At 37.5% G+C, this 26,167-nt stretch overlaps 1 protein-coding gene across 2 annotated transcripts in view; it reads right to left on the bottom strand.

Annotated features, from left to right (window-relative positions):
- Positions 1-26,167, bottom strand: part of UVRAG (UV radiation resistance associated) — a 294,465-nt gene that overhangs the window by 257,792 nt on the left and 10,506 nt on the right. For both annotated transcript variants that reach the window (XM_040630863.1, XM_040630862.1), the window contains exons 2-3: positions 9,898-10,015; positions 2,864-2,898 (exon numbers count right to left, since the gene is read on the bottom strand). In XM_040630863.1, the coding sequence (XP_040486797.1) occupies positions 2,864-2,898; positions 9,898-10,015 (153 nt within the window). The remainder of the gene's footprint in view (positions 1-2,863; positions 2,899-9,897; positions 10,016-26,167) is intronic.

Genomic DNA, 26,167 nt, shown 5'->3' with positions numbered 1-26,167 from the left:
TAGGCACATAAGGACAATTTAATCCTTGGGTGAAAACATTCTTGTTAACCTTGTGTCCATTTTCCATGTTTCCTTTGACATCAGAATGGCAAAAGCAGCCACTCTGGTCTGGGGACCAAGCTAAAAATATAAACCTAGGGAAAACAGTTGAAGCCTTGAAGTTATAGGAGTAAAAAAAAGAATACAAGCTCACCAGAGTCCAACTTGGTTCACCAGAGTGAAAATTTATCCAAAGCGTCAGCTAAAAATACATGAAGCATTACTTTGCCTAATCTTTAATAGCGAACTGAGGATTGGGGGTTCAGGATATAACTTAGAAGTCAGTCAATAGACATATTTATGGAGGAATCCATTCATTAAGAAACATCTGCTGGGCACCTTCTATGTGCCAAGCACATACGGCAACCAGGAGGAGTCAGAGCTTTAAATCACTGACTCCATACAGCAAATATCACAACAGCTTAAGAATCACCAACTCCTAAGCATGGGAAAAAAACACACAAATTGTGCTCATCCATGGTTCTTCAGAAACAGCAAGCAGGGAGGTAACAATATGCCATCTCCAGCATATTCTCTAAGGGTTGTTGACTCCTGGGGTGCTCAATGCCCATTAATCTGAACCAGTCACAATGACTGAGCAAAAAACAAAGAAGGAAGAGTCCTTTCCAAGAGAAAAGAAGAAATGAACTGCAGTTTATCAAACGTATATTAAGCTATAAAAGAAAGAAAAGACAATCCTTGCCAGAAATATCATAACCTCAGAGGAAACAACAACAAATCCACATTTATCCAACAACTCCCAAGAAGTACACTGGGAGCTAGAGGGACATAAAGATATTTACGCAGTCTCCTGACCTCCAAAAGTGGTCATCTACTTGGGGAGAGGAAACCGTTCACCAACAATCACAATGGACTCAAATGCTGCAAGTGGGATCCCCAGGAAACAACTGCAGGACAAACTGTAACCTGAAAGGACCTTGGAAGTCTTTTGTCCAAATCTCTCCCTTGTCTGAAATCCATTCTGCAATATTTTTATAAAACATTTATTCAACCTAAGTACACCAGGGATGAAGATATCACAACCTCACAGATATTTCAGAAGCAACAGAAGATGGGAGCCAAAAAGAGCTGGAGTTAACATTCAAAGAGATGGTGTTTAGAAATATGAACTTGAAAGTCAAGCGAAGAGCAAGTAAATACAATACAATCCTGTAGAACGATCCACTAAAGTAGGACTATTAGCACAGGGTCCACTATGACATGAATCCAGAGAAAAAGCAATGGGGTGGTGTAAAACCATCCCCAACTAGACTTTTGACTATCAAAAGGGGGGTAGAATAAACCAAGGTGAAATTCTATTCTATCTGCCCCTGCAACTACCCACTCTTCCCCAGCTCTCCGTGGTCTGTAGGACACTTCTATTTCACCTGAGCCAGGGGAGGAAGAGAAACTAATATTGACTCATTAGCTACTATGTGTCAGGTATGGTGCTAGTCATTTCAGGTCATTTACTATATGGAGAACAAGAGCTCTTCTGGTGATTGGAGCTCCTCAGAAACAGGCTCAAGGAACCTGTCAGGCCTAGGATCCAAATTTATTATTCTATTTTAGAGACATTTAGGAGGCAGCTTTATAAAGAGAAAAGAGTAGAAGAGACCTGAAGACAGAGGTCTGAACTTAGGATCTGGGCCTACAGTTACACGACTGCAAGCTGTTGGGTGTCTCTGGATGTCAGTTCCTTAAGACCTACCTCATCTCCTTACAGGTTGTTCTAAGGATCGAAATGGAACACTTATGTAAAAGGATTCTGCAACCATAACACATCACTGACATCCATTTATTCATCTAGCAAGTATTTACTGAGCATCTATACTATTCTGGACTCTAGGCAAGGTCCCTGCTCTCGTGGAACTTAACATTCCAGTATGGGGGAGACAAGTAATCAACACAAACAAATGAGTGAACAAGAGTTTCCAAGAGTGATGACTGCTCTAAAGAAAATAAAACAGGTGACATAAAGAAGAGTGACTAGGAGAAAGGGGACCACTTTCAATGGAATAGTCATAGAAGCCCTAACCAAAGTTCTATAACTGAGACCTCAAAGACACCTTGAGCCAAATGAAGAGCTGGGGAAACAAGTGTTCTAGACATAAGAAAGAAGACAAGCTTGGCGTGTTTGAAGCACTGAAAAAATGAGGTATGCCCGGAGCACAATGAGTAAGGAAAAGTATTAAGAAATGAGGTTGAAAAAGTGGACAGAGGCCAAATCCAGTACAGTCTTGGCCACTAAAAGAGTATTATAATTCCCACAAAGTCCTTTTTTTTTTAATCGACATGGCCCAATAAACTGAGCCATTTATGCAAATATCTCGTGTATATATTATCCAAAGCAGGACGCTTCCAATTTTCTACTTTAGCACTGCCACCACCAAAATATAAGTGGGAGGATCCTATACAATGGTCCTGGATATATAATTCTTAAGAACTTTATCTAAACAAAGACATCATTCATTATGTTTGGTAAATCAAATAGTAAAAAAAAAAAAAAAAAAACCCTATAGTGAATAGAACTAACAGAATTATAGAATATGAATAGAAAAAAAAAACTGAAGCTTTTAACAGAAAAAATATCAGTTCATTCAGCAAATATTTATCAAGGACCTACTATGTGCCAGGCATGTTCTAAGTATGAGAGATACAGCAATGAATAAATCAATGAAAATTTAAGCAAAAACTAAGCAGAAGATTTAACTGTAGAAGTATCAAAATAAATACCAGAACTGAACTTGAACTTATGTCTCAGCATTTTCTGAAACAGGAGTTATAGGCTTAGTCAAGTGTACCTGTCAGAAAACAAACTTACCAAGGAATTCTTAATCACTTCACTTCTATAAAATTCTGGAAAAGAAGAAAAAAAAACAATAAGTGATATGAAAGAAAATAAGCTCATTAACTCTTAAGCCTGTAAATTTTTTAACATATGTTCCAGTAAAACATTTAAAACATTTTCAAGGGATCTATTTTCTCTATATCTTTATTTGCTAAATAAATAAATAAATAAATAAATAAATAAATAGGTCTCAAAGGAAAAATGTTAATAAAGAAAAATCAAAACCTGTTAAGATTTAATTTAGTAAACTTTACCCCAGATTCAAATTTGAGCCCTTAAAAATTTAGACTTTCTTCTCTCCTACACTACTGGCACTCCACAAAAACTGATTCTATATGCTTCGTTCTTCTCAAACATCTCTAATGATTATCCATTGTAGTACTGTGGAATGGACACTGATCTAGCAACCAGGTAACGTTCTAGTTCTACTGTCATAAGCATTCTGTCTTTCATTTCCTTGGGCCCATTTTTCATTAGACAACTTAAAGAATTAGACTAGTAAGCAAAGGTCCTCTGTAAGCATTAAAGCTTCATGATTCTACAGACCTTCATGTATATTGTAAATGTTACAAACATAAAGACACAATCAAAAGAGAGAAATGTGGCAGAGGCTTAAACAAACATTGCCTCTTCTGACCCTGCTTAAGTCACCATCATGATGCTCTCTGTCTCTGCAGAGTCTACAGGACCCTCGTATCCTTGTGTTGCTATAAGACAAATTTCCCAGGTGTGATGCACGGACCACTGGTACTTGACATGATGTTAGACGATACATGGACACACTTTATTTTTTTCTTATATATTTAAATTTATGTCTCATATATTCCTCAACCCCTAACTGTAAGCTCCAAAAGGACAGAAGCATTTGTTTTACACAACTGCTGTGTCCTCAGTGCGTAAAACCATTCCTGGCACAGAGTAGACACTCAATAAATAACTTCTTAGTTGAATGAACTATTTTACTTAGACATAAGTTTAAAAACAATGAACTTAAGGGTCACCTGGGTGGCTCAGCCAGTTGAGCATTTAACTCTTGATTTCAGCTCAGGTCATGATCTCAGGGTCATAAGATAGAGCCCCAAACTGGGCTCTGCGCTCAGCGGGGAGTCTGCTTGAGATTCTTTCCCTCTGCCCCCTCCTTGCGTGCGTGCGTGCGCACACATGCACAGTTTCTCTTTCTCAAATAAATAAATCTTTAAAAATTGTTAAAAATAATGAGTTTTTAAAATACATATTAAGTATGTAATGGTATAGATGAAACTCAAATATAGTGAAACATGTCAAAGTCTACTAACAACTGAAGCTGAGGAATAGTCAGGCAATAAATGAAGAGTAGGCCTAAACATAAAACGCTTAGGGACAAGCTCTTCAGGTTAAAGCACTTCTTGATAAACATACTATCTATATGACACTATGTTTGTCTTTCCTAAAAAAAAAAAAAAAAAGATATGGATAATCATTTTATTTTGTGGTGAGATAGTCATTTTATTAAGTTAAAATAAAAAGATAAGGTTCTAAGAATTTACAACAGGATCCAAATTTTTATGATTATGTTAGTAATGTTTATCTTAGGTGACAGGAGTAGGCTGTTAAACTTTTACTTTCTGCTTGGCAGTTTCCTATTTTTCTATTTTGAACAATTATTTGAAATAAGAAAAGGGATATTCTAATTGTTTTTTAAAAGGACCGTCTGATGAACATTTAAGTTACTGATAATTTTTAGATATTTCAAGTAATTTTATAAATAAACAATCATTCAGAGATATATATCCTAGACACTTGGATCTAAACATTTAGAAGTAAAATGCACTATAAAAGGAAAAATACAGTTTGAATTTGGTAGATAGCACCATATTGTTCTATGAAAGTGTTGTACCAATTTACAATCCCACTTATGAAAATACCTGTTTTCCCAACACTGGGCAACCCTAAGTATTATTCATTTCATTTCTTCCCAAATGATTAACCAAGTATTCCAACCATAAATTAACTATAAAAATGCTTGTGTGTAGGTATGTATATGTGTGTGTGTGCGTGCACATGTGAATTCTAATTTATATGTACCATGTTTAGCTTTAGGGGGAAAGAAACCTAAAAGGGATAAAAAAAATTGTTTTTTATTTCAAAGTACCTTCACTTTATACAAAAAAAAAAAAAAAATCCTGAATTTTTTTGCAAGCATGTATTACTTTAAAATCAACGGAAAAAAATACAGATGCTCCTCTTTTCTTGAGAAAGACAGAATTCCTCAGTTTAATCTGCAAAGTATCTAAATTAAATAGTTCCCAAAATATGTATCTTCAGCTCTAAGAAGATGACTAGTACCATTATCTCTTCCAAAACTTTGCTGACTGAATGACTGTATGTATAAATGAAACTAAACAGTCTGCTTTCTCCATTACACCTTCAAAATAGACCTGCTAACTTAAATGGAAAGAGGTCCACAAAAAAGCCATACAAGAAATTATGGAGTCTGAGGTAATTTCCAATATGCTAAACATGGTCCTACACTGTCCACCATTCTGTTACATCTAAAATATTGTCAATAAAATTAGCAGCATGATACAAAACATAATAGTGAATGTAGGAGAATTTAGAGTCAAAAAATAGTTCCAGTCTCCAATCCACCTACGATCTTCACCCTGGACAAGTCAGTTAACCTTTTGGGTCACACAGTTTACCTTTCAAAGGATAATGACAAGTGGAAAATAACAGGGTTATTGTGAGGCTCAAATGAAATAGTGAATTAAAAACACTTTTTAAACTGTAATTTTTATTAACACAGTTCTATTAATTTTTATTAATTCAATTTAAACAAAACTATTTCAAAAACATACCATCCAAGACCTATTTCTACATGAAAGGGCCCTTTAGATACAAATGCCAGTGGCATGTTTTCGTTGTTATGCAGCATTCCATTCATTTAACAAATGCTTTTTTAGTACCTCGACCTCACTCATAAAAGAGGAAATACAAACAAACTATACTATGAAACTATTTTTCACCTATCAGATTGGCAAAAATTCCAAAGTTTGATTGCACAGTCTGGTGGTGAGCCTGTGGGAGAAAAGGCACTCATACCTAGCAAGTGGGAATGTAAATAAAGACAGTTTTGCAATATCTACCAAAACTATAAGTACACATCCTTTGTACTTCCACATCTTGGAAATTTACCCCACTGTTCTACTAGCACTCATACAAAATAATGTACTTACGAAGTTATTCAAAGCAATACTGTGTGCATAACAAGACTAGAACACCCTAAATGCCTACCAAGAGAAGCCAGTTAAATAAATCACGGTACACCTATTTAACGCAAAACCATGCAGGAAAAAAACAATTAAGGAGGCTCTGAAAAATTAGGGAAGCTATCTATAGAAAAACATCTGAGACATTTTAGGTGAAAAATGCAAGGCATAGAAATATATATAGTTTGGTACTATTTTTATTTGTATTTGCATAAAGAATTCAGAAAGGAGAAACAAGAAATGTAGAACAGTGGTTATTAGGGCGGGGTAAAAAACGAGGGAGACGGGAGGTGAACTTTAAACCTTTATATATTTTTCGAACCATGACTGCATTAGCTATTCAAAAATTTAAATGAAAAAAAAAAAGAGGGCTTAATATATGCCAAGCGTTGTTTCAAGTGCAATGAACAAAACTAACCTAAAATTTTCTGAATTATATGGAGTTCATCTTCTCATGTATTTGAAATAACTGGTTGGCATTCCGGGCACTCACATTTCATGGGTGAAAAAAGAACTATGACTGAAGAACAAACTTGATTTTATAAAATTTCAAGCTTAAGAGGAAACCACGATTAGAACATAGCTCATCATCCATTAACACAAAGCTTTGTTCTCTGGGGGTGTAATAACTTTGATCTGAACTACTTAAGGGGTAGGCAATGTCCTAAGAGCACTAAAAGATGTCAAAAGTCAAAAAATCTCACACATAACTTCTTAGAATCTGCTGTGAATTCAGGCAAAATAAAAAAGTAACTTAGAGATCAGTATTTCAAATATTCTTCCAATGAAAAAAAAACCAAAATTTTCTTTTAAAACTAAGAAATGGGGGTGCCTGGGTGGCATTGAGCCCTGCATCGGGTTCCCTGCTCAGCGGGGAGTCTGCTTCTCTCTCTCTCCCTCTCCCCCTCCCCACCGCTCATATTCTCTCTCTCTGTGTCAAATAAATAAATAAAATCTTTAAAAATAAATAAACAAAACCAAGAAATGATGTCACTACACAGGTGGTACAGGTGGTTTTGTGAGAAGAGCCAACTGGCCCTCTATCATGGTCATCCTACACCAACGGCCACATAATGATCATGAAATGAATATTTGTGCTTGTCATCACAGATCCAACAAGATAAGCTGGATTAACTAGACTTATTAAGGAAACAGCTTCCTGGCTCCTCCTATGGTAGTTAAAAGTTATAAAGCCCAACATGTGGGCCCAAAGGAAGACCATAAATAGACTCCATTCGACCATGATATTCTGGAGTAGGAGGAAGTCTCAGAAATCATCAATTCTCTCATTTTAAAGATAAATCCACCAAAGCTCACAAGAGGAACTAAATGCCCTAACCAAGGGGCTTGCCAGTTAGTGACAGACTCAACAGCACTAGCAGAGACTGTACTTCTCTGTGGTGTACCAGCTATTCTCTTGCTGTATGAATGATCATTTCATTGTGAGAACTTTAAGAAGCAGTCTATGATAACTTCTAAACTCAAGGTGTAGTCTGAGCTAGAAGAAGACAAAAAATAAACCAAAAAAGTCACTTTGTTTCCATCATATCTCTTAGACAACTTTTTATAAGATGGTCATCAACCAGTCCCATGACTACTCTCTTCTTGTAAACTACTTTGATTGTTAACATTAGAAATTACCAAATACCTAAAATGTGCTAAGTACTATGTTAATTATTATTATCAAAGATAACACTGGAGCAAGAACATAGAAGTTTTAATGAAGATAATCAAGGACTGATTATACAGAAAGCCATCAAAAATTTAAAACACTCGGGGTGTCTGGGTGTCTCAGTCGGTTAAGCATCTGACTCTCAGGTTCAGCTTAGATCATGGTTTCGGAATCATGGGATGGAGCTCCCCATGGGGCTCTGCACTCAGCAGGGAGTCTGCTTCTCTCCCTCTCTCTCACCCTCTGCCCCCTCCCTCCCCCTAAGATGGATAAATAAATCTTAAAAAAAAAAATTTTAAGCATCTCACATAGGTCACCTGTCTGGCTCAGTCAGTAGAGCATGTGACTCTTGATCTCGAGGTTGTGGGTTCAAGCCCCACACTGGATTACTTAAAAACGAAAAAAATTTGTTTAATCTAAAAAAATAAAACACTCCGGCATTGTCATATAGTGCTACTGATAAAACCCATTACTGAGCAGTAGACCAAATGTATTAAGGTCTGCAAAAATGCTTATACCTTAAAACAAACAATAACCAAACTGTTTCATTTTCCTTCTGGGCACATCGGAAGACAACATATCCCAGTCCCCTGTTCATCTAAAAAGGATGACACTACTGATTTATGGCCAATAGAATGTAATAGAACTGATGTAGACCATTTCCGTTAAAAAAAAATCTCCCTCAAATAATCCTTCTCTCTTGCCATGCCAAAAGTCATATATTGATGATAGCAGCATTCCAAAATAGAAGGAGCCGGGATACCTGAGTCACTGCTTAGAGGACAGCTGCCAAGACTATGCCTGATAAGAACACCTACACTGGACTTAGTGTAAGAAATTTATTACATTACGCCACTGAGATTTGCAGTATTTGTTACAGTAGCTAGCATAAATCATTCAGATTAACATAGTGTTTTAAGAATTTGCAATGGTTACAATGAAAAATAAGAATGAAATAAAATTATATGAAAATGCAGAATTTAGACTCCTTTTTTTCATCCTTAAAAATTATTTTAATGCTATTTACATTATGGTGGGGGTTCTACCCTATATAATTCCTGACTGAATCTTTTAATGAGCATATATTGGTATTGAAATTAAAAAAACAAAAAAGGTGTTAATAACAACAAGTGCTTTAATAATGGTCTTTAAAAGTAATTAAAACCTGGGGTGCCTGGGTGCCTCAGCTGGTTAAGCGTCTGCCTTCAGCTCAGGTCATGATCTCAGGGTCCTGGGATCAAGCCCCACATTGTTGGGCTCCCCGCCCAAAATAACACCACTTTCTGTTTATATACATAGATCTTCAATCACATCTTATCAAGTGTTATCATCTAATCTCAGCTGTTCCTCATAAAAATCTGTCTTGCCAACTTCATAAGGCATCATCATCTCCACTTTACAGATGGGAAAAGTGAGGTTCAAAAAGCCACAATCTTTGTCCAGTGTCACACAGCTAGACCGACTATGTATTTTCAATCCTAATTCAGTATTCCTGGCATACACCATGTTTGTTCCCTTGTACCACCCAACACATGGCAACTGATTATATCCAAGCACTTTTCATCCAGTACGTATTCAAAAGATGCTTGTGATTTTGAATCAAATACTTATTTGGTCTACTCTCAGAACTGCCACTTATGGAGCAGTCCACAGTACAACACATGCAAATGAATTCAAGGGAACCATGCCATTCTTCTAAAAATGACCCCATATATACACAAGGAATTACAGATATGAGAAGACATAAACTGGTTCCAATTTTTCTATATTTTTAAAAATTAATTACATTTTAAAGAAAATAAAATCAGTATATATACTGGACTCGTATCTATTTTAATGATAGCTACTAGAATAAAAACACTAATAACTAACATCCATAAATAAATCTACTAATTTAAGAACTATCCAAAAGCCACGTTTCTTTTATATATGATATACGTAACAACTACTCAAATATTTTCAGACAGCCTGACAATTTGGCTTTCCAATACGCAATAACAGCAAATAGAAGAGGCACTGATACTTGTGTTACAAAAGAATAAAAATGAGATGTAACAATTTGTGGGCAAGCCCACAAATTCCCTTACCTTTATATATCTTTTCAGTATTACACAAGTGAAGCGTGAAGTAGGTATCAAGGAGCTGATGGCCATTTCTATTAACTATGTTCCGGGCAGCAATGTTTCGAAGGTGTCTAAGACGTCGCTAAAAATAACAACAGCAAAGAGGGACACATTCAGCTTTTCCTCCTATAAAATCTTCTGAAAGTTACGATCCGAAAATGAAACACAGGAAGTTGTCCCCGTTATTGATTTGTTGAGCCAGTAACCTTAACCCAGTCTCTTCATATGCCTCAGCATCCCCTCTGTTACAAAGGAATTATACCTGCCCAATCTCATTTACAAGGTTGTTGTGAGCATGAAATGACAACAGATATCAAGTACTGTCGAGAGCATAAATGTTACATAAGTGCTATATACCTGTACAACAGCATTAGTATTTCCTGGAATATAAAGTAAGCAGTAATTTGCTTTCTTCCCTTCAGAAGAATAGACATGCAAGTCCATCTCATACCTACAGACAAGCAGTTTTTACATACACACACCCCTGTTGCTAGTGTACTCGAGATGCCAGGTCATCTGTACAACCAGGAAAAGATGTCAAGCCAAAACATAACTCACTGGGCACTCCAGCCAGCCAATAACCCAACTGTTGCGAGCTTAAATTAGATCTTCACCTGCCCAGCAGCCAACCAATCTCTCTTTCCTGATCAGGTCTCCTTCCCAACAATTTCTCCAACTAAGATGCACAAATCATTTGGAGTCCCCATTGTTGAAAAGGCAAACACTTCATAAGCGACAGCAGAAATCAACAAAAATACAAGATAACGAATAGCCAAAGAAAAGCATATCAAAAAGAGAAGATGTTGGCCATGCTCGAGTCTCGGCACATCAGATCATTCCCAAAGGCTAGTTCCCTGTGTCAAATAATTATTTTCAGACTTAAAAACAGAAATCAAGTGCTCAGTTTTAAAATATGCTTAAAGCTCTCCCTTCAGGCTAAAAGACAGCCCAATCTACTCAAGTAAGCCCATCTTCAATTACACACGCAGTTAGCTGGAAAAGTACAGTTCTTTCTTTCCATGTGCATAGCAACCTAATCCTTTCTCCCAATCTAGAGATTAAGATTCTTTGAGAGAGGTTATTGTCTAATAAATTTGTTTAATACTCTTAAGTATGAAAAGGCCCAAATATATTTACAAAAAGTTCCTCAGGCTGGCAAGAACTTTTTTTTTCTTTTTTTTTCTCTCTCTCTCTTTTTTTTTTTTAGTGATCCCAGCTGGGCCCCTCCAGGCATGCTCCCCGCCCCCAGCAGCCCAGCTTCCTCTCCTCAGGCCCTTGGGGTTGGACACCCTGCGGCAGCCCTGCGGTGGCGGTGAGTGACAATCAGTCTTGCAAAAGGCCTGCCTGGGGCAGGGAGCCTCAGGTACAGCCAGGCTGGGGGCGGTGTTCTCCCCAAGCTGAGACAGGAGTCGCAGGCCACAAAATTCCTCCTCCACCTCCTCCAGCTATTTCATGGTCTCCTCCAGGCTGAGCAGCTTTTCCCGCTCGTGCTCTCGCTCTCGCTCAAATAAATAAAATCTTTAAAAAATAAAAAGTTCTTAGGGCTTATTCTAAAAGACTCATTTTTACACAATCTGCCAATGGTTTCCATTTCATACCCTGGATTACAGCAACTATCTCTTCTTCCTATATATTTTTCATTAGCCCTCTGGATCAAGATTTGAAATTAACAGGAAGCACTAACCACATCTATTTTGCTGTAAGATTACAATCTTGATCCTCTGATCAAAGACCTGAAAATATTACCCAAAGCCTCTAGAATAAAGTACACACTTGCCCTATTGCTTTCGAAACCCTGTACAATCTGACCCTCTCCACATCTTATCTTTACTTCTCACTAGATCTACATACCCAACCCCTCAGTCACACATGAATGCTTAAGGTTCCATGAAAAGGATCATGCACGTTCCTAGCCCCAGGCTTTTGCTAATGCTAGCCCCTCAATCTAGAATACCGTTCTCTCTCTTTTTTTAAGATTGTATTTATTTATTTTGAGAGAGAATGAGAGCAAGAGAGCATGAACAGAGGGAAGGGGAATAGGGAGAGGGAGAAGCAGATACCCCTCTGAGCAGGGAGCCCCACGAGGAACTGGATCCCAGGACCCTGGGATCATGCCCTGAGCCAAAGGCAGCCACTTAACCGACTGAGCCACCCAGGTGCCCCAGAATACCATTCTCTTAAAGGAGATCCTATTTCTACTTCAAAGTTTAGGAGAGAAGACGTCTCCTTCCTTTGTCTCTAAGTGAAATTAGTTAATCCTTTATTTATATCCAAATAAGAACTTTGCTTCTATCTCTCCTATAGCGCTTATTTCATTTAACCTAGTCTTATTAGTTGATTAGTTATCTTCCCTATTAATCTCTTAATAACAGAGATCATTACCATCACTACACTGTCAGCACTTATTAAATGTTTACCATGTGCCATGCTCTGCACTAAACACTTTGTACATATGATCTTATTTAATCCTAACAACCCCAGACATGAGGTTTTATTCATTATCATTATTCATCTCTTTATCCCAACATTCCTACGGAACAAAATATAAAATAGTAAATAATAAATGAGTGGTATATCTCAAAAGAAGGAAGGAAAGAAAGCAAAAGGAAAGCAAGGGTTTACACCTATATACGTGGCTATATATCATACACTTATATCATAAACACACACACATATATAATTAATACGGTTTGGTCTTTACACTGCCCTATTGCCACACAGGGCAGAGTGAGCAATGATCTATCCTTCAGCACAAGAGAATAATTTTATGACAAATACAATAATAATGGAACAGACTGCCTTATGACGCAATGTGCAAGGCTTGGCCAGAGATGTAATCTATAATCGATGCATAGATATTACTGAAGAGATCTTTCCACTATCTAAGAAGTTAGCACAACCAGCTCCAAGACACCTTCTGACTCCGAGCTCTGCAATTCTAATATCAGCAGTGGAGTCCATAAACATCCATCTGGGTGGAGTACCAATGTATCACTATCGTTTCCATGCTCCTTCCACTAACGTGGGTAAACAGAACTGACCACATCAGGGCATTTTATAAGAAGGTTTACAGAAAAAAAAAAAAAAAACACAAAAAAACCAAAAACCTCCTCCACAAATTAACCAACTATACTTAAAGCACTGACTTTGGGTTGTACAACTTTTTGCCTTTTTCCCTATTTTATTTATTTCAAAAGCATTAGGGTAAGTATTCTCATTACACCATGATTAATTAAAATACAAGATGCTCCCAGCAGCTAGAAGGGACAAAGGAAATCAACTCTTTACAGGTAAATTATTGATGTGATCTTGGTGAAACGCAGTAAATGTACACATGAACCCTCTTGTGCCCTTTGTCTTGGCTTCCTCTTTAATAACATTTATTCCAATTTTATCATAAAGCTTTTTATTTTTAAAAAATGCTAAACTGTAATAAAATGGAGTTTAATTAATAATAATGTGCCAATGTTACTTTTTAGTTTTGACACATGAAAAATGGTAACGTAAGATAATGACATTAGGGGAAATTGAATGAAGGAAATTCTCTGAAGATTTTTGAAATTTTTCTGTAAACTTGAAGTTATTCCAAAATAAAGTGTTTGTTTTTTTTTTAAGTTACTGCCTTTTTCAGAGTTAGGAGGTGTGTAAGCAGGACAAAAAGAGTGCCAATAAAACATTTCACAAGCACTACTTTATTAATAAAACTCTTCTTTATTCCCACCGTTCACTTCACTCCCACTTCCTCTCTTCCTCTCCTTCCCCTAAGATTTAGTGCAATTAAAAAGAAACACTGGAAGGTTAAGTCAGAAACTCATAAAAAGTATGGTGACTAACATAATGTAATAAAAAAAATTTTTTTAATAAAAAATAAAATAAATCAAAATATTCCAAAGAAGGAAGGAAGGAAGGAAGGAAGGAAGGGAAGAAGAAAGAAAGAAAGAAAGAAAGAAAGAAAGAAAGAAAAGAAAGAAAGAAAAAGAAACTCATAAAAAATGATTACCTATGGGGGTGAGAACAAGTTGGAGAGAATACAGAGAAAAGTAAGACTCACCTGCTACTTGCTTATATAGTTTTGACTCTGTACCATATAAATGCCTTACATACTCAAAAAGTAAAGTTAAATAAGTAAGAAAAAGTTTAAATCAACTAAACATAGTCCAAAATATAACAACAATACCAAAAATTACCACTGGTGTTAGGACATATCATCTATCTCATCCAAATTATTACCCTATGATTCAAGAAGTACTGAAGAAACCAGAGTGACCTAAAAGATCCTCTCTTGTTCAGTTCCCCCAGATATATACTTGAAAAAAATATGTAATCTTACCTATATTGGAAATAGGGTTAGTTCCAGATATTTGTCTATCTTCCCCAACAAGAATATAAATTCTATAAGGAAGAGATTTTATTTTGTTTTTTAAAGATTTTGTTTATTTATTTGTCAAAGAGAGGGAGTGCGTGCACACAAGCAGGGGGAGCAGCAGGCAGAGGGAGAAGCAGGCTCCCCGCTGAGCGAGGAGCCTGATGCGGGACTTGATCCCAGGATTCTGGGACCATGACCTGAGCTGAAGGCAGACGCTTAACCAACTGAGCCACCCAGGCGTCCCAGAGATTTAATTTTATTTATAGTTGTGTCTCCAGCATCTGGATGAGTACCTAGCAAATAGCAGGCACACAATATATGTTTTTGGACTGAATTACTAAATCTCCAGTGAATTAACCCAGTCAAGAATGTCTTGGTATGGGACACTTGCATGGCTTAGTCGGTTAAGCGTCTATCTTCAGCTCAGGTCATGATCCCAGAATCCTGGGATCAAGTCCCGCATCGGGCTCCTTGCTCAGCGGGGAGCCTGCTTCTCCCTCTGCCTGCTGCTCCCCCTGCTTATGCGCACGCACTCTCTCTCTCTGACAAATAAATAAATAAAATCTTGAAAGAAAAAAAAAAAAAGACGACCTCTTCAAATGGCCCACCTAAAGACAGTTGAAACCAAATCTTACGATCTAAACTGGCTCAAGTATCTCAGGAAAGTATGAACAGTCTGAGTAATTAAAATTTCCACAAACTTTGGATTTATTCTTTAAGATAACATCCTATGCAGTTTTCTTTACCAGCAATCTCCTTAAACTTTCTCAACTGTTCTATGCCTTTACAGTTATGAAACGCTCTTTGTCCATCATTCTTCAGCAGTAGGTTTAGGCGGCAAAGTTGTACTCTAATAACATCCACCCCCAAAACTAAAGCTGAACAGATTTTAATTTTTAAATTGGAATTAATATGGTTTAAAATTTTTGAAACACTATCTCTAAAACATCCTATATAGAGAATAAAAACATTCACTAACATATAAAATTAAAATTTCCTATTCAGATTTTATTTGGAAGATTGATAGCTATAATTACAGCACAACTCTGCTAACTGAAATGTTGGTGGTGAGCGAAAGACCACTATGACCCTAAATTCCTAAACATTTTTACAAATCTTTCAAATATAAATTCTAAAACAAGACTTAAGTGGTATGCATTGTAGATCTGAAGCATTTGCTTTAGTAAAAAAATAATTACTCATTAGTAATGACTGAAACTGCTGCCTCTAAAGAACTTGTTAATACTACTACTATTGTTAGCCAACTACTTCAAAACTTAACAGTAGTCAGGGGCAACTGGGTGGCTCAGTCAGTTAAGCGTCTGCCTTAGGCTCATGTCATGATCTCTGGGTCCTGGGATCAAGCCCCATATTGGGCTCCCTGCTCAGCAGGGAGTCTGCTTCTCCCTCTTCCTTGCTCTGTCTCCCCTGCTTATGCGCTTTCTCTCTCTCTCTCTGAAATAAATAAAATATTAAGAAAAAAATAACAGTAGTCTAAGAAAAGTTTTTCGTTTTTTATATTGTGTTTATTTTGTCCTGCCCAGCACCTATTTGACTAAAACAAAAAAACAAAACAAACAAACTCCTTTGCAGAATCACCCTCCCCTACTATGAATCTCTATGTTTCCTGTAGAATTAACTCTACCTCCAACCCCAAGAATGTTCATGTCATGACTCAGATCAGGACAATCAACACACTCCCTCCCCCTGAGCATAAAATATGACTTAATTAGGACCACTGAAAGACTCCGAAATTCTATTAAATTACTGAGATTTCTTTTTTTTTTTTTTTTTTTCACAATGGCCCTGAACATGGAAGGATACAGAGCTGGAGATGTTGGCAGCTGTCTTTCATCACAGTAAAACCAAAGAATGAAACCAAAAGGGAAGAAAGCAGAGTAAAGAGATGTGAAATTCAGGTCCTGCCAACGATGTAAGTGTCTCTGGATCAAACTATACCTAAAATGAGAATTACAATGACAACCACCAACAGAGTCCCCATAAAACTGTCAAAGATTACAACTAGGAAGATTTATATTGTGACTATTTATTTATGATTTATCCATAACAGGTTAGTAGATGAAGAGTAACATTTAGTGGCAGGGTACAAAGAAATGTTTCATTTTGTTAAACATTCCCATGTTTTAGAAAATGATCATTCCTGGTAGGTCAACTCATTTTTGTTGATACAATTTTGAATCTCAATATGGGTGACAGCACGGCTTTAAAAACAGTCAAATCACACCCCAGAACAAAAAGAAATCCAAAGCCATTTTCAGTAGTGAAATACATTATTGGGGTTCTATATTCCTCCTGAGCTTTACCACTCCCTTGCAGATATGTTCTGACTTCTGAGGTACATAATGACCAAAGAGAACTAATGTGTCTTTGATCTTCTTCCTTATCACTACTGTGAAGAGTGATTCAGGGAGGCTGACGCCCAACAGAAGGAGGACATGGCTCCCATTCACCCTTCCTTCCCTATCCGTAACCCTTGCTTCAAAAACAAAAGTACTATGGTTCTTAAATATAATCACTCCACAAATCCCCCACCATTGCCAAACTAAATAACCATCCCACATACACCTTTTATCACTTCTAAGACCATACAGAAGTATCTTCAAAACAAATTTTGAGTCTAATTTGCTTAACTACAAGAGCTATTATAAATCAATAATATAATCAATAATCTATAGCCCAACTGAAAAGGGGGAAAAGGATATAAAAAGAAACGGAAATGGTCAATGAAAATATGAGAAGATGTATAATCACACTCCTAATTAGAGATGCACACATCGAAACAATCATTCCACCTCATGGCAGACTAGTTTCCAAATGGCTGTACCAATACATCACACCCCCCATGCTCTCTTACAGTGCGATACCTCCACTCCTCCATTACAAAATGGGGTCTATGTTTCCTCTCCCTTACATGTAGGCAGGCCTGTGACTACGGTAGAAATTAGACTACATGACTTCTGAGGCTAAACCATAAAATTATCTAGTTGTCTTAGGAGGCCCTTTCTTAGAACCCAGTCACCTGAATGTAAGGACACCAAACAGCTACATGAAAAGGACTTCGTGGTTGTTCTCCACAGCCTCAAGCGAGATCCCAGCTAGAGCTAGACATGTGAGTGACCACAGCAGCCCCCAGCCTTGGAGCCACCAGAAATGACATCAAATAAAGCAGAGACAAGTCATTACTACCACAGCCAAATGAAAGTGCACAATCATAAGCAAAATAAATGATGATATTGCTTTATGCCACTAAATTTTCTTACTCAGCAATAGAAAATGAATCTTATCTGATTAAATGGTCAAACTATTCAGTTTTTGTCACAGCTGATATGTGTAAGGAAAATAATGTGGGAGGAAATATAAACTGGTTCAATTTGGAGAGAGGGCAATTTAGCAATAATTATTAAATTTTAAATTGTATGTAATATTTGACCAAGCAATTCCACAAGTCACAAATATGTGTCCACATATACTTATTCTGATATTGGATATAAAAGCAAAAATTTATTAACCACTCTTAAATTGTGGTACATTCATACAATCGAAAACTATGTATCCATTTTTTAAGAAGTGCTAATATGGAACACAAAAGAGCATGAAATTTTAAATGCTCACATAAAGAAATATTACTATATACCCTGAATGAGTAGATCAGGGGTTCCAACTCATTACGTAAGCAGGCAGAGAGTAAATTATTTTAAGTTTTTCAGCGCATATCCATTCTCTTCATAGTCTTGTTTGTTGGTTTACAATCTTTTAACCATGATAACCTTTCTTAGTCTCCTCAGTTACAAATGCCAGTAACTGTTCGCCAGTTTGCAAATCCCTAATGTAGAAAATCACAGATATTATGAGATAATTTTTTTAAACAGCATTTGGTTTAGAAATGTAGTCAAACTTGTTCTGGGCACCTGCCCCCTTTCTGATCCTCAACTTGTTTTTTTTGTTTTGTTTTGTTTTTTTCCATGTCAGGCATTTATTTCCTGCCTGGGGCTAGGCTAAATGGCATGGAGGAATAAGGCCCAGGTTGTTTCCAGTAAACTCAGATTACCACTATTTTGGTATACTTTTTTGAGGGACAACAAAAGCAAACCTGAGAGAAGATTAGTTTTCCACATTCCCACAGGAGGCGAAAATGCTGAATTACTGAATTGAGAATTTAAGCTTGATAAATTAGATCAGTCTTTTTTAAAAAATACAAAAGCTCCTTCTGTATTAGAGCACTCAATCACCTATTTTTTCTAATCTTTTGATCCCACCTGAAAGACTCCCTGTAAAAAGTTTTGAAAAGAACCCAAAACCGCTTTATTTATAACTAGCGCTTGGTGCTACTGGTTATACGCAAATAGTACCAACAGCCAATGTTACAGATTTAAACAAACAAACAAAAAAACACCTAATTCTAATCTCTCATAAAATGCATTATAGCTCCCATCCCTAACTGAGAGCTCTCTGATACAAACCACACAACCTTGGAACTAAAGCCTTTATTTTGACACTCAATCCGCTCTCACTCAGTCCTAGAATTTAATTCAGTCACTTAGTAAACACTACGAAATTATACTACAGGCTTCTCCACAGGAAAAGACAAAATATATCTCTGAACTTTCCACATTTCTTATACACTTTGGCTCTAGGTTTTTTTCTCTCCACCCTACCTACCCCCAATCTTGGTGGAAGGTCCAAATTTGCCCTTCTTCCTCCATGTTTCCTCCAGGTAGTGTCGCTCTAATACACAAGCCTTTGTAGTGACAGGTCTAGCATTGTTCTCTGCCTGTATCTCTCATCCTCTCTCTCTTGTTCCCTTCTTCCTTCTCTTTTATCCTGCAGGTATTTCCTTCACACAGCATGCTAAGAATTCTGGGGATACAAATATGGCATTCCCTAATTTCAGAGTATGTAACCTCACTAAAGAGCTAGAGTTTGTGTACACAAAAAGGCCAATTTGAGGTCAAACAATCCAGCAGTATGCTGTCAATGAGCATTTATTAGGGAACTGCGATTCTAGAAATGTAAGACCAAAGAAGAAAGACACAGAATTACAAAGGATGACCTGGAAGATAAAAAGTGGAAGACAGGGGGCGCCTGGGTGGCACAGCAGTTAAGCGTCTGCCTTCGGCTCAGGGCATGATCTGGGCATTCTGGGATCGAGCCCCACGTCAGGCTCCTCCACTGGAAGCCTGCTTCTTCCTCTCCTACTCCCCCTGCTTGTGCTCCCTCTCTCGCTGGCTGTCTCTCTCTCTGTCAAATAAATAAATAAAATCTTAAAAAAAAAAAAAAGTGGAAGACAGGAGACAGCTCTCAGTGGTCCAAGTGTTAAGAGTAATATTGTGGGGATACCCGCGTAGCTCAGTTGGTTAAGCATCCGCCTTTGGCTCAGGTCATGATTCCAGGGTCCTGAGATCAAGTCCTACGTCAGGCTCCTTGCTCAGTGGGCAGCCTGCTTCTCCCTCTGCCTCCTGCTCGCCCTGCTTGTGCTCTTCCTCCCTCTCTCTCTTTCCAACAAATAAGTAAATAATTTTTTTTAAAAAAGAGTAATATCGTGGCCATAATTTGCTTTAAAATAACTGAGGTGAGGGAGGGAGGATGATTAGGTAGGCATATAGGTAAAATAAGATATGCCATTACATGGCAGTTATTTAAGTTACATAACAGGTACCTGGAAGTTCATTATACACCCCCTCATATATATGCACTTCAATATACACTGATATATACAATACACATTGCACTGTACATATTTCACTATTCTTTGAAATTTCCATAATAAAAAAGTTTTAAAGTAATATTAAGAGGAACAGAAAGAAAGGATAAGACCACATAGGAGTCTAAAGCAAAAATGGGCTTAACAGGGAGATTAAATAATGGATATCGTTGAGGATGAAAAGAATATTAACAAAAGAAATAAGGGTGTCAAAAGGCCCTTAAGGAAATATGAACTAATCAGTAAAGATGTTAGGGCAATAGAGTAGCCATAAAAATAAAAATTAAAAAGAATGAATGAATGAATGAATGAATGAATGAAAGAAAGAAAGAAAGAAAGAAAGAAAAAGAAAAAGGGGTATGTGTGTGTAAGTCTGTGTGTGTGTTTAGGAAATATACCCTATACCTTATATCAAATTCCAAATGGCTTAAAAATATTTAAGTGTAAATAATTAATGCATAAAGTACCAAAAGAAATCATGAAGAACTATTTTATTACCTCAAAGGCCCAAGAATGATAAAAAACTCAGAAGCCATAAAAAGAAAAAAAAATCAATAAATTTTACTACCTAAAACGTTTTTAAATTATGCATGGTGAAATCTGTCACACGCAAAGTCAAAGGAAAAACAACCTAACCAAAACTTTTTAACTCACATAACCAATTTCACCGAAATACAAAGAGTTCCTAAAAATCAATAAGAAAAAATCCAACAGCCCAACAGGAAAAAAAATGGCAAAGAATATTAACAGATAATTCACAGAAAAGGAAATACAAATAACACTTAAACATGAACAGATTCTCAACCTCACTCATAAGAGAAATGCAAACGAAAACTACACTAAAATTGGCACAGACCAAAATGTCTGCTAACATATTCAGAGGCGAGGCAGTGGCAAAAGAAGCACTTGGCTGAAAAGGGTCCAAATGGAAAACCTCGGAAGATGGCAACCTGGCAATAGCTACCAAAATTACAAATGCACGTATTCTCTGACTCAGTAATTCCACTTCTCCATTTGTGAAAAAATATGTACTTAGAGATATGTGTTATAATATATGTAATACGCTGTTGTTTGTATTAGCAAAAAACTGGAAATACGTTCAATGCCCACCAATAGGGGACTAGCTAAATTACGAGATATCCTATGGTGGAATACTAAGTGACCATAAAGGATAAATTATATGGCAGCTGTTTGAGCACTGATATGGAACAATCTGTAAGATATACCATTAATTAAAACAAACACACAAAAGCTTGGGGACACCTGAGTGGCTCAGTTGGTTAAGTGTCTGACTCGATTTCAACTCAGGTCATGATCTCAGGGTTGTGAAAATAAGCGCCACTCCGCACTGGGCGTGGAGCCTGTTTAAGATTCTCTCTCCCTCTCCCCCCTCCCCCACTCACTCTCCCTTATTCACTCTCGCTCGCTCTCTCTCTCTCAAAAAAAACCACAAAAGTTTATGTAGTCAGTGTGTTTAACATGCTAGCATCTGTATTTCATAGGGGAAAAAGAATATAATTATGTAATTATTGGAGATGCATAAAATATAACTGGTAACACTGGTTGTCCCAGGAAAGGGAAAATGGGTATTTGGAGTACAGAGTGGTATGGAGACTCTTCATTCTTATATATACCTTTGAATTGTGATCCATATGAATATATTGTTTATTTTTTAAAATAAAACCAGAGGCACCCAGGTGGCTCAGTCAGTTGAGTGTCCAACTCTTGGTTTCAGCTCAGGTCATGATCTCATGGTCATGGGATCAAGCCCTGCATCAGACTCCATGCTCAGTGGGGAGTCTGCGTGAGATTCTCTTTCTCCTTTCCCTCTGCCCCTCCCCATGCTTGCACTCTCTCTCTCTCTGTCAAATAAATAAATCTTAAAATAAAACCAAATTTACATTTTTAAAAAAACAGAGACAGCAACTAACCTTTAAGCACAGCTATCTGTGATAGCCATTACCAGAAGCAGTGTGACATCGTGGCTAAGAGTTCAAACTAGAGTCAGTAATTCTGAACTCTAGGGTAGTTCTACCACTCACTAGTGAGCAAATCACTTACTTTCTCTGAGCTTGCTTCCCCTCCCATAAAATGGAGATATTTCCTGTATGCCTACCTCCATGGGTTATTTTAAGGATCAAATGAAATAATGGATATAAAAGCTCTCTGAAAAATCATAAAGTACTTTATAAAGTATTAACAGAAATAGGGATGTCGAGAAAGGGATGTGGTTATCAGTAGAAGATGATGAATTGGTTTAGGCATTTCTAATTTGAAGTAAAGAGACAGATTTAGAATTCATTTATCTAAATAGAGGTGACCTGGTCTCAAATTTACAGATCTCCAAAGGACAAACATTCAATAAATAGAATTACAAAACTGCAAAAATGGAAAACATCCTGAAGGTCATCTAAGCCTTTGCTACTCAGGATTACCTGGGAACGTGTTGGAGAGGCACAATCTCAGGTCCCGCTACAGACCCACCCTGTCAGAATCCATATTTTAACAGGATCCCCAGGTAATTTTTATGCACATTTTAAGTTTAATAAGTACTAATCTAGCCATCTTATTCATTTTTCAGATAATAAAATCGGGGCCTTATATAAGTAAAGGGACTTGGCCATGTTCGCACTGTCGGTAAGTACCCAAATCAAGATGTGGACCCAAGCCTGATCTCTTGGACTGTGTGTATATGGATGCATGTACATCACGTATTTGCTTCCCAAATACCTTGTTTCAAGACCCAGGAGACCTCTTTGCCTTGCAGATATCCCATGCCCCACCCCCATTTCTGATCAGTCACCAGCCCATCAATTCTCTTCTTCACAATATCTCTGGCATATGTTCCTTCTTTTCCACATCCCTCATTCACTGCCCTAAAACTACTGCTATGCATACTAGTTATGCATGTATCAACTTCCTCCCCTGGAAACAAGAGCTCTCTTACAAACAGTAAGCTCTATATAATTCCAAAAGGAGATGCAAGGCATCAAAAAGCATTAAATAGTAGCATAACTGACTCCAGGCAGAATCAATGTTGGAAACCTAGCAAAACCAGCACATTATAATTTGGTGATCCTAACCCAGAAACTTCCTGTTGTCCCTCCCACTATTTCTTACCCATCACCTCCTCCTCTTTGCCCTAAAACTTACCCAGGTTGCCTTCATCTAATAAGGCCCTTCCACTACAATCAAGCTGTACTAAATAAATCCAAAGGCTCTGAATCTACTTTCTATCACCATCTTCTATCCCAATCTGTCCCAATACACTTTCAACATTCATAAATATTCCCATATCTTCATAATTCTCTCCTATACACTGTACTCTAACAAGCCAAAGCATTTCAACATTTCTTGACTATCCACAATGTGCCAGGAACCACACAATAAAACTGAAGTCTAAATACCTTTGAAGGGGCGCCTAGGTGGCTCAGTCGGTTAAGGGTCTGCCTTCAGCTCAGGTCAGGATCTTGGGGTCCTGGGCTTGAGTTCCATATCAGGTTCCCCGCTTAGAGGGGAGTCTGCTTCTCCCTTTCTCTCTACCCCTCCCCACTGCTTGTGCTCTCTAATAAATAAATAAAATCTTTATAAAAATTTTAATAAATAATACCTTTGAATACCTTTCCTACATAAATTCAAGAAAATAAAAGCCCTGGTCTCTGCCCTATTTGCATTTCTGCACCAAGGAGTTTTGACTTTTGGGGGCGCCCAGGTGGCTCAGTCGGTTAAGTGTCCGACTCTTGGTTTTGGCTCAGGTCATGATCTCAGGGTCCTGAGATGGAGCCCAGAGTCGGCATCCACACTCAGTAGGGAATCTGTTCGAGATTCTCTCCTTCTGCCCCTCCGTCCCACCGCCCCACACCCCCCCCCCCCGCTCACGCACTTACTCTCTCTAAAATAAATAAATAAATCTTAAAAAAAAAAAAGGAAGTTTTGACTTTTTAAAGAGCAAATAATATGGGAAGACTTTTATAGACAAAAGCAATAACGAACAGAGTTATTCACCCACAACATGAAGAATAACTCCTGTGCGACAGCCTGTACGGCACGAGGGTAAACAGTTCTAGAGACTCCCATGTACAAATTGGGTTGAATTAAATCAACCTGAAAAAACAAAGGGAGTGTGTTTAAATTCAAAATCGAATTGTGAGCTATTTATTCCAATGATCCCAAACACCGTCTTTGTGTTCTAGCACGAACTTGGCAGACTTAGGTCTGAGCCTCACCCTGCTACTCACTAGGAAACGTATCAGCCTCACTTAATTATCTGCCATTCCTTTCTATATCTTACCTTTTTATTCAAGCTGGTCATTCTGCTAGAATGCTTTTCCTCCCTTTCCCACCTCGGCATTTGTTCAAATCACCTCTTATATTACACTAAAACGGTTTGCTGATATAGTTGCCTTAACCATTAGATTATGTGTCCCTCCAAGGCAAGGACAGTGCCTTATTGATCCTGTACCCTCAGTGTCTAACAAATAGCAATAACAATAGAAGCCAACAACTAACATTTCTGGAGCACTTTCTCTGTACGAAGCACTTTTTCAAGCAAATTTATGACTCATTTAATCCTTTCAACAACCCCACAGGGTAAGTGCTATTATGCCCATTTCATTTGAGCCTTCCTGAGGCATAGGGATATCAAGCAACTTCCAGACTGCTCAGCTAGGAAATGGAAATACCAGGATTTCACCCAGCAGTTCACTCTGGCTCTAGAATCCATATTCTTCACCAATGTGGTATACATAGCAGAAAGTCAAAAAAATAACTGTTGAACAAGTGATAGTGTAGAACAGAGTTGAACACAACTTTTATGGAATGAAAATATTAGGGAAGAAAAGTCAAGCAATTGGCAACTGAGAAAAAGGAGGAACATTGGGGTTTAAAAGTTTAGAGATATAAATAATCCAATCTCTTTCCTATTTTCTCTTGTAAAAGTTAAGACCAGAACAAAGTTTCCCAAAGTTATTTTGGGAATGATTATCTGTTTTCAACAAACTGTAAAACAGGAGCCCCTGGGTGGCTCAGTTGGTTAAGCATCTGCCTTCAGCTTAGGTCATGATCTCAGTGTCCTGGGATCCAGCCCTGTGTCGGCTCCCTGCTCAGCAGGGAGTCTGCTTCTCCCTCTCTCTCTGCCCCTCACCCCATCACGCACGCTCTTTCTCTCAAATAAATAAAATCTTAAAAAAAAAAAAAAAAAAAAACCTTGGGACGCCTGGGTGGCTCAGTTGGTTAAGCATCTGCCTTCGGCTCAGGTCATGATCCCAGGGTCCTGGGATCGAGTCCCACATTGGGCTCCTTGCTCAGTGGGGAGCCTGCTTCTCCCTCTGCCTGCTGCTCCCTCTGCTTGTGCGCTCTCTCTCTCTCTAACAAATAAAGTATTTTTTTATTTTTTCTTGCCCTGAGCAGAAGGCAGACGCTCAACCGCTGTGCCACCCAGGCGCCCCTAAAGTATTTTTTTAAAAACTGAACTTGTTAAAAAAAAGAAATTGTAAAACTGGATGAAGGGGGTCAAAGTTACAAATTTCTAATTACAAAATAAGTAAGTCATGGGGATGTAATGTGATTATAGTTAATAATACTGTACTACATATTTGAAAGTTGCTACAAGGGTAAATCTTGAAAGTCCTCATCACAAGAAAAATAAAATTTTTCTTATAACTATATATGGTGACTGGGACACCTGGCTGGCTCAGTCAGTACAGCATGCGACTTCTGAACTTCAGGTCATAAGTTCGAGCCCCACATTGGAGATGGAGTTTACTAAAAAAAAAAAAGTAAAGTTTACTAAAAAAGAAAAAAAGAAAGAAAGAAAGAAAGAAAGAAAGAAAGAAAGAAAGAACGAACGAATGATGTATGGTGACAGATGTTAACTAAATTTATTGTGGTTATCATTTCATAATTTACACGAATATCAAATCATTATGTTATATACCCAAAACTAATGAGGTATATCAATTATACTTCAATTTTAAAAAAATAATAATAGACAAAAATACCTAACACCAGACACTGTGAAATCACTCACAAGAAAAATGAAATACAAATTAAAAGAAAAAAGGGGGACACCTGCGTGGCTCAGTCTGTTGAGTGCCTTCGGCTCGGGTTGTGATCCCAGGGTGCTGGGATCGAGTTCCGCATCTGGT

This window comes from Ursus maritimus, unplaced genomic scaffold, assembly GCF_017311325.1.
Source record: "Ursus maritimus isolate PB19 unplaced genomic scaffold, ASM1731132v1 scaffold_16, whole genome shotgun sequence".
NCBI classification, from domain to species: Eukaryota; Metazoa; Chordata; class Mammalia; order Carnivora; family Ursidae; genus Ursus; species Ursus maritimus.
This window is presented reverse-complemented; position numbering and strand designations above follow the sequence as displayed.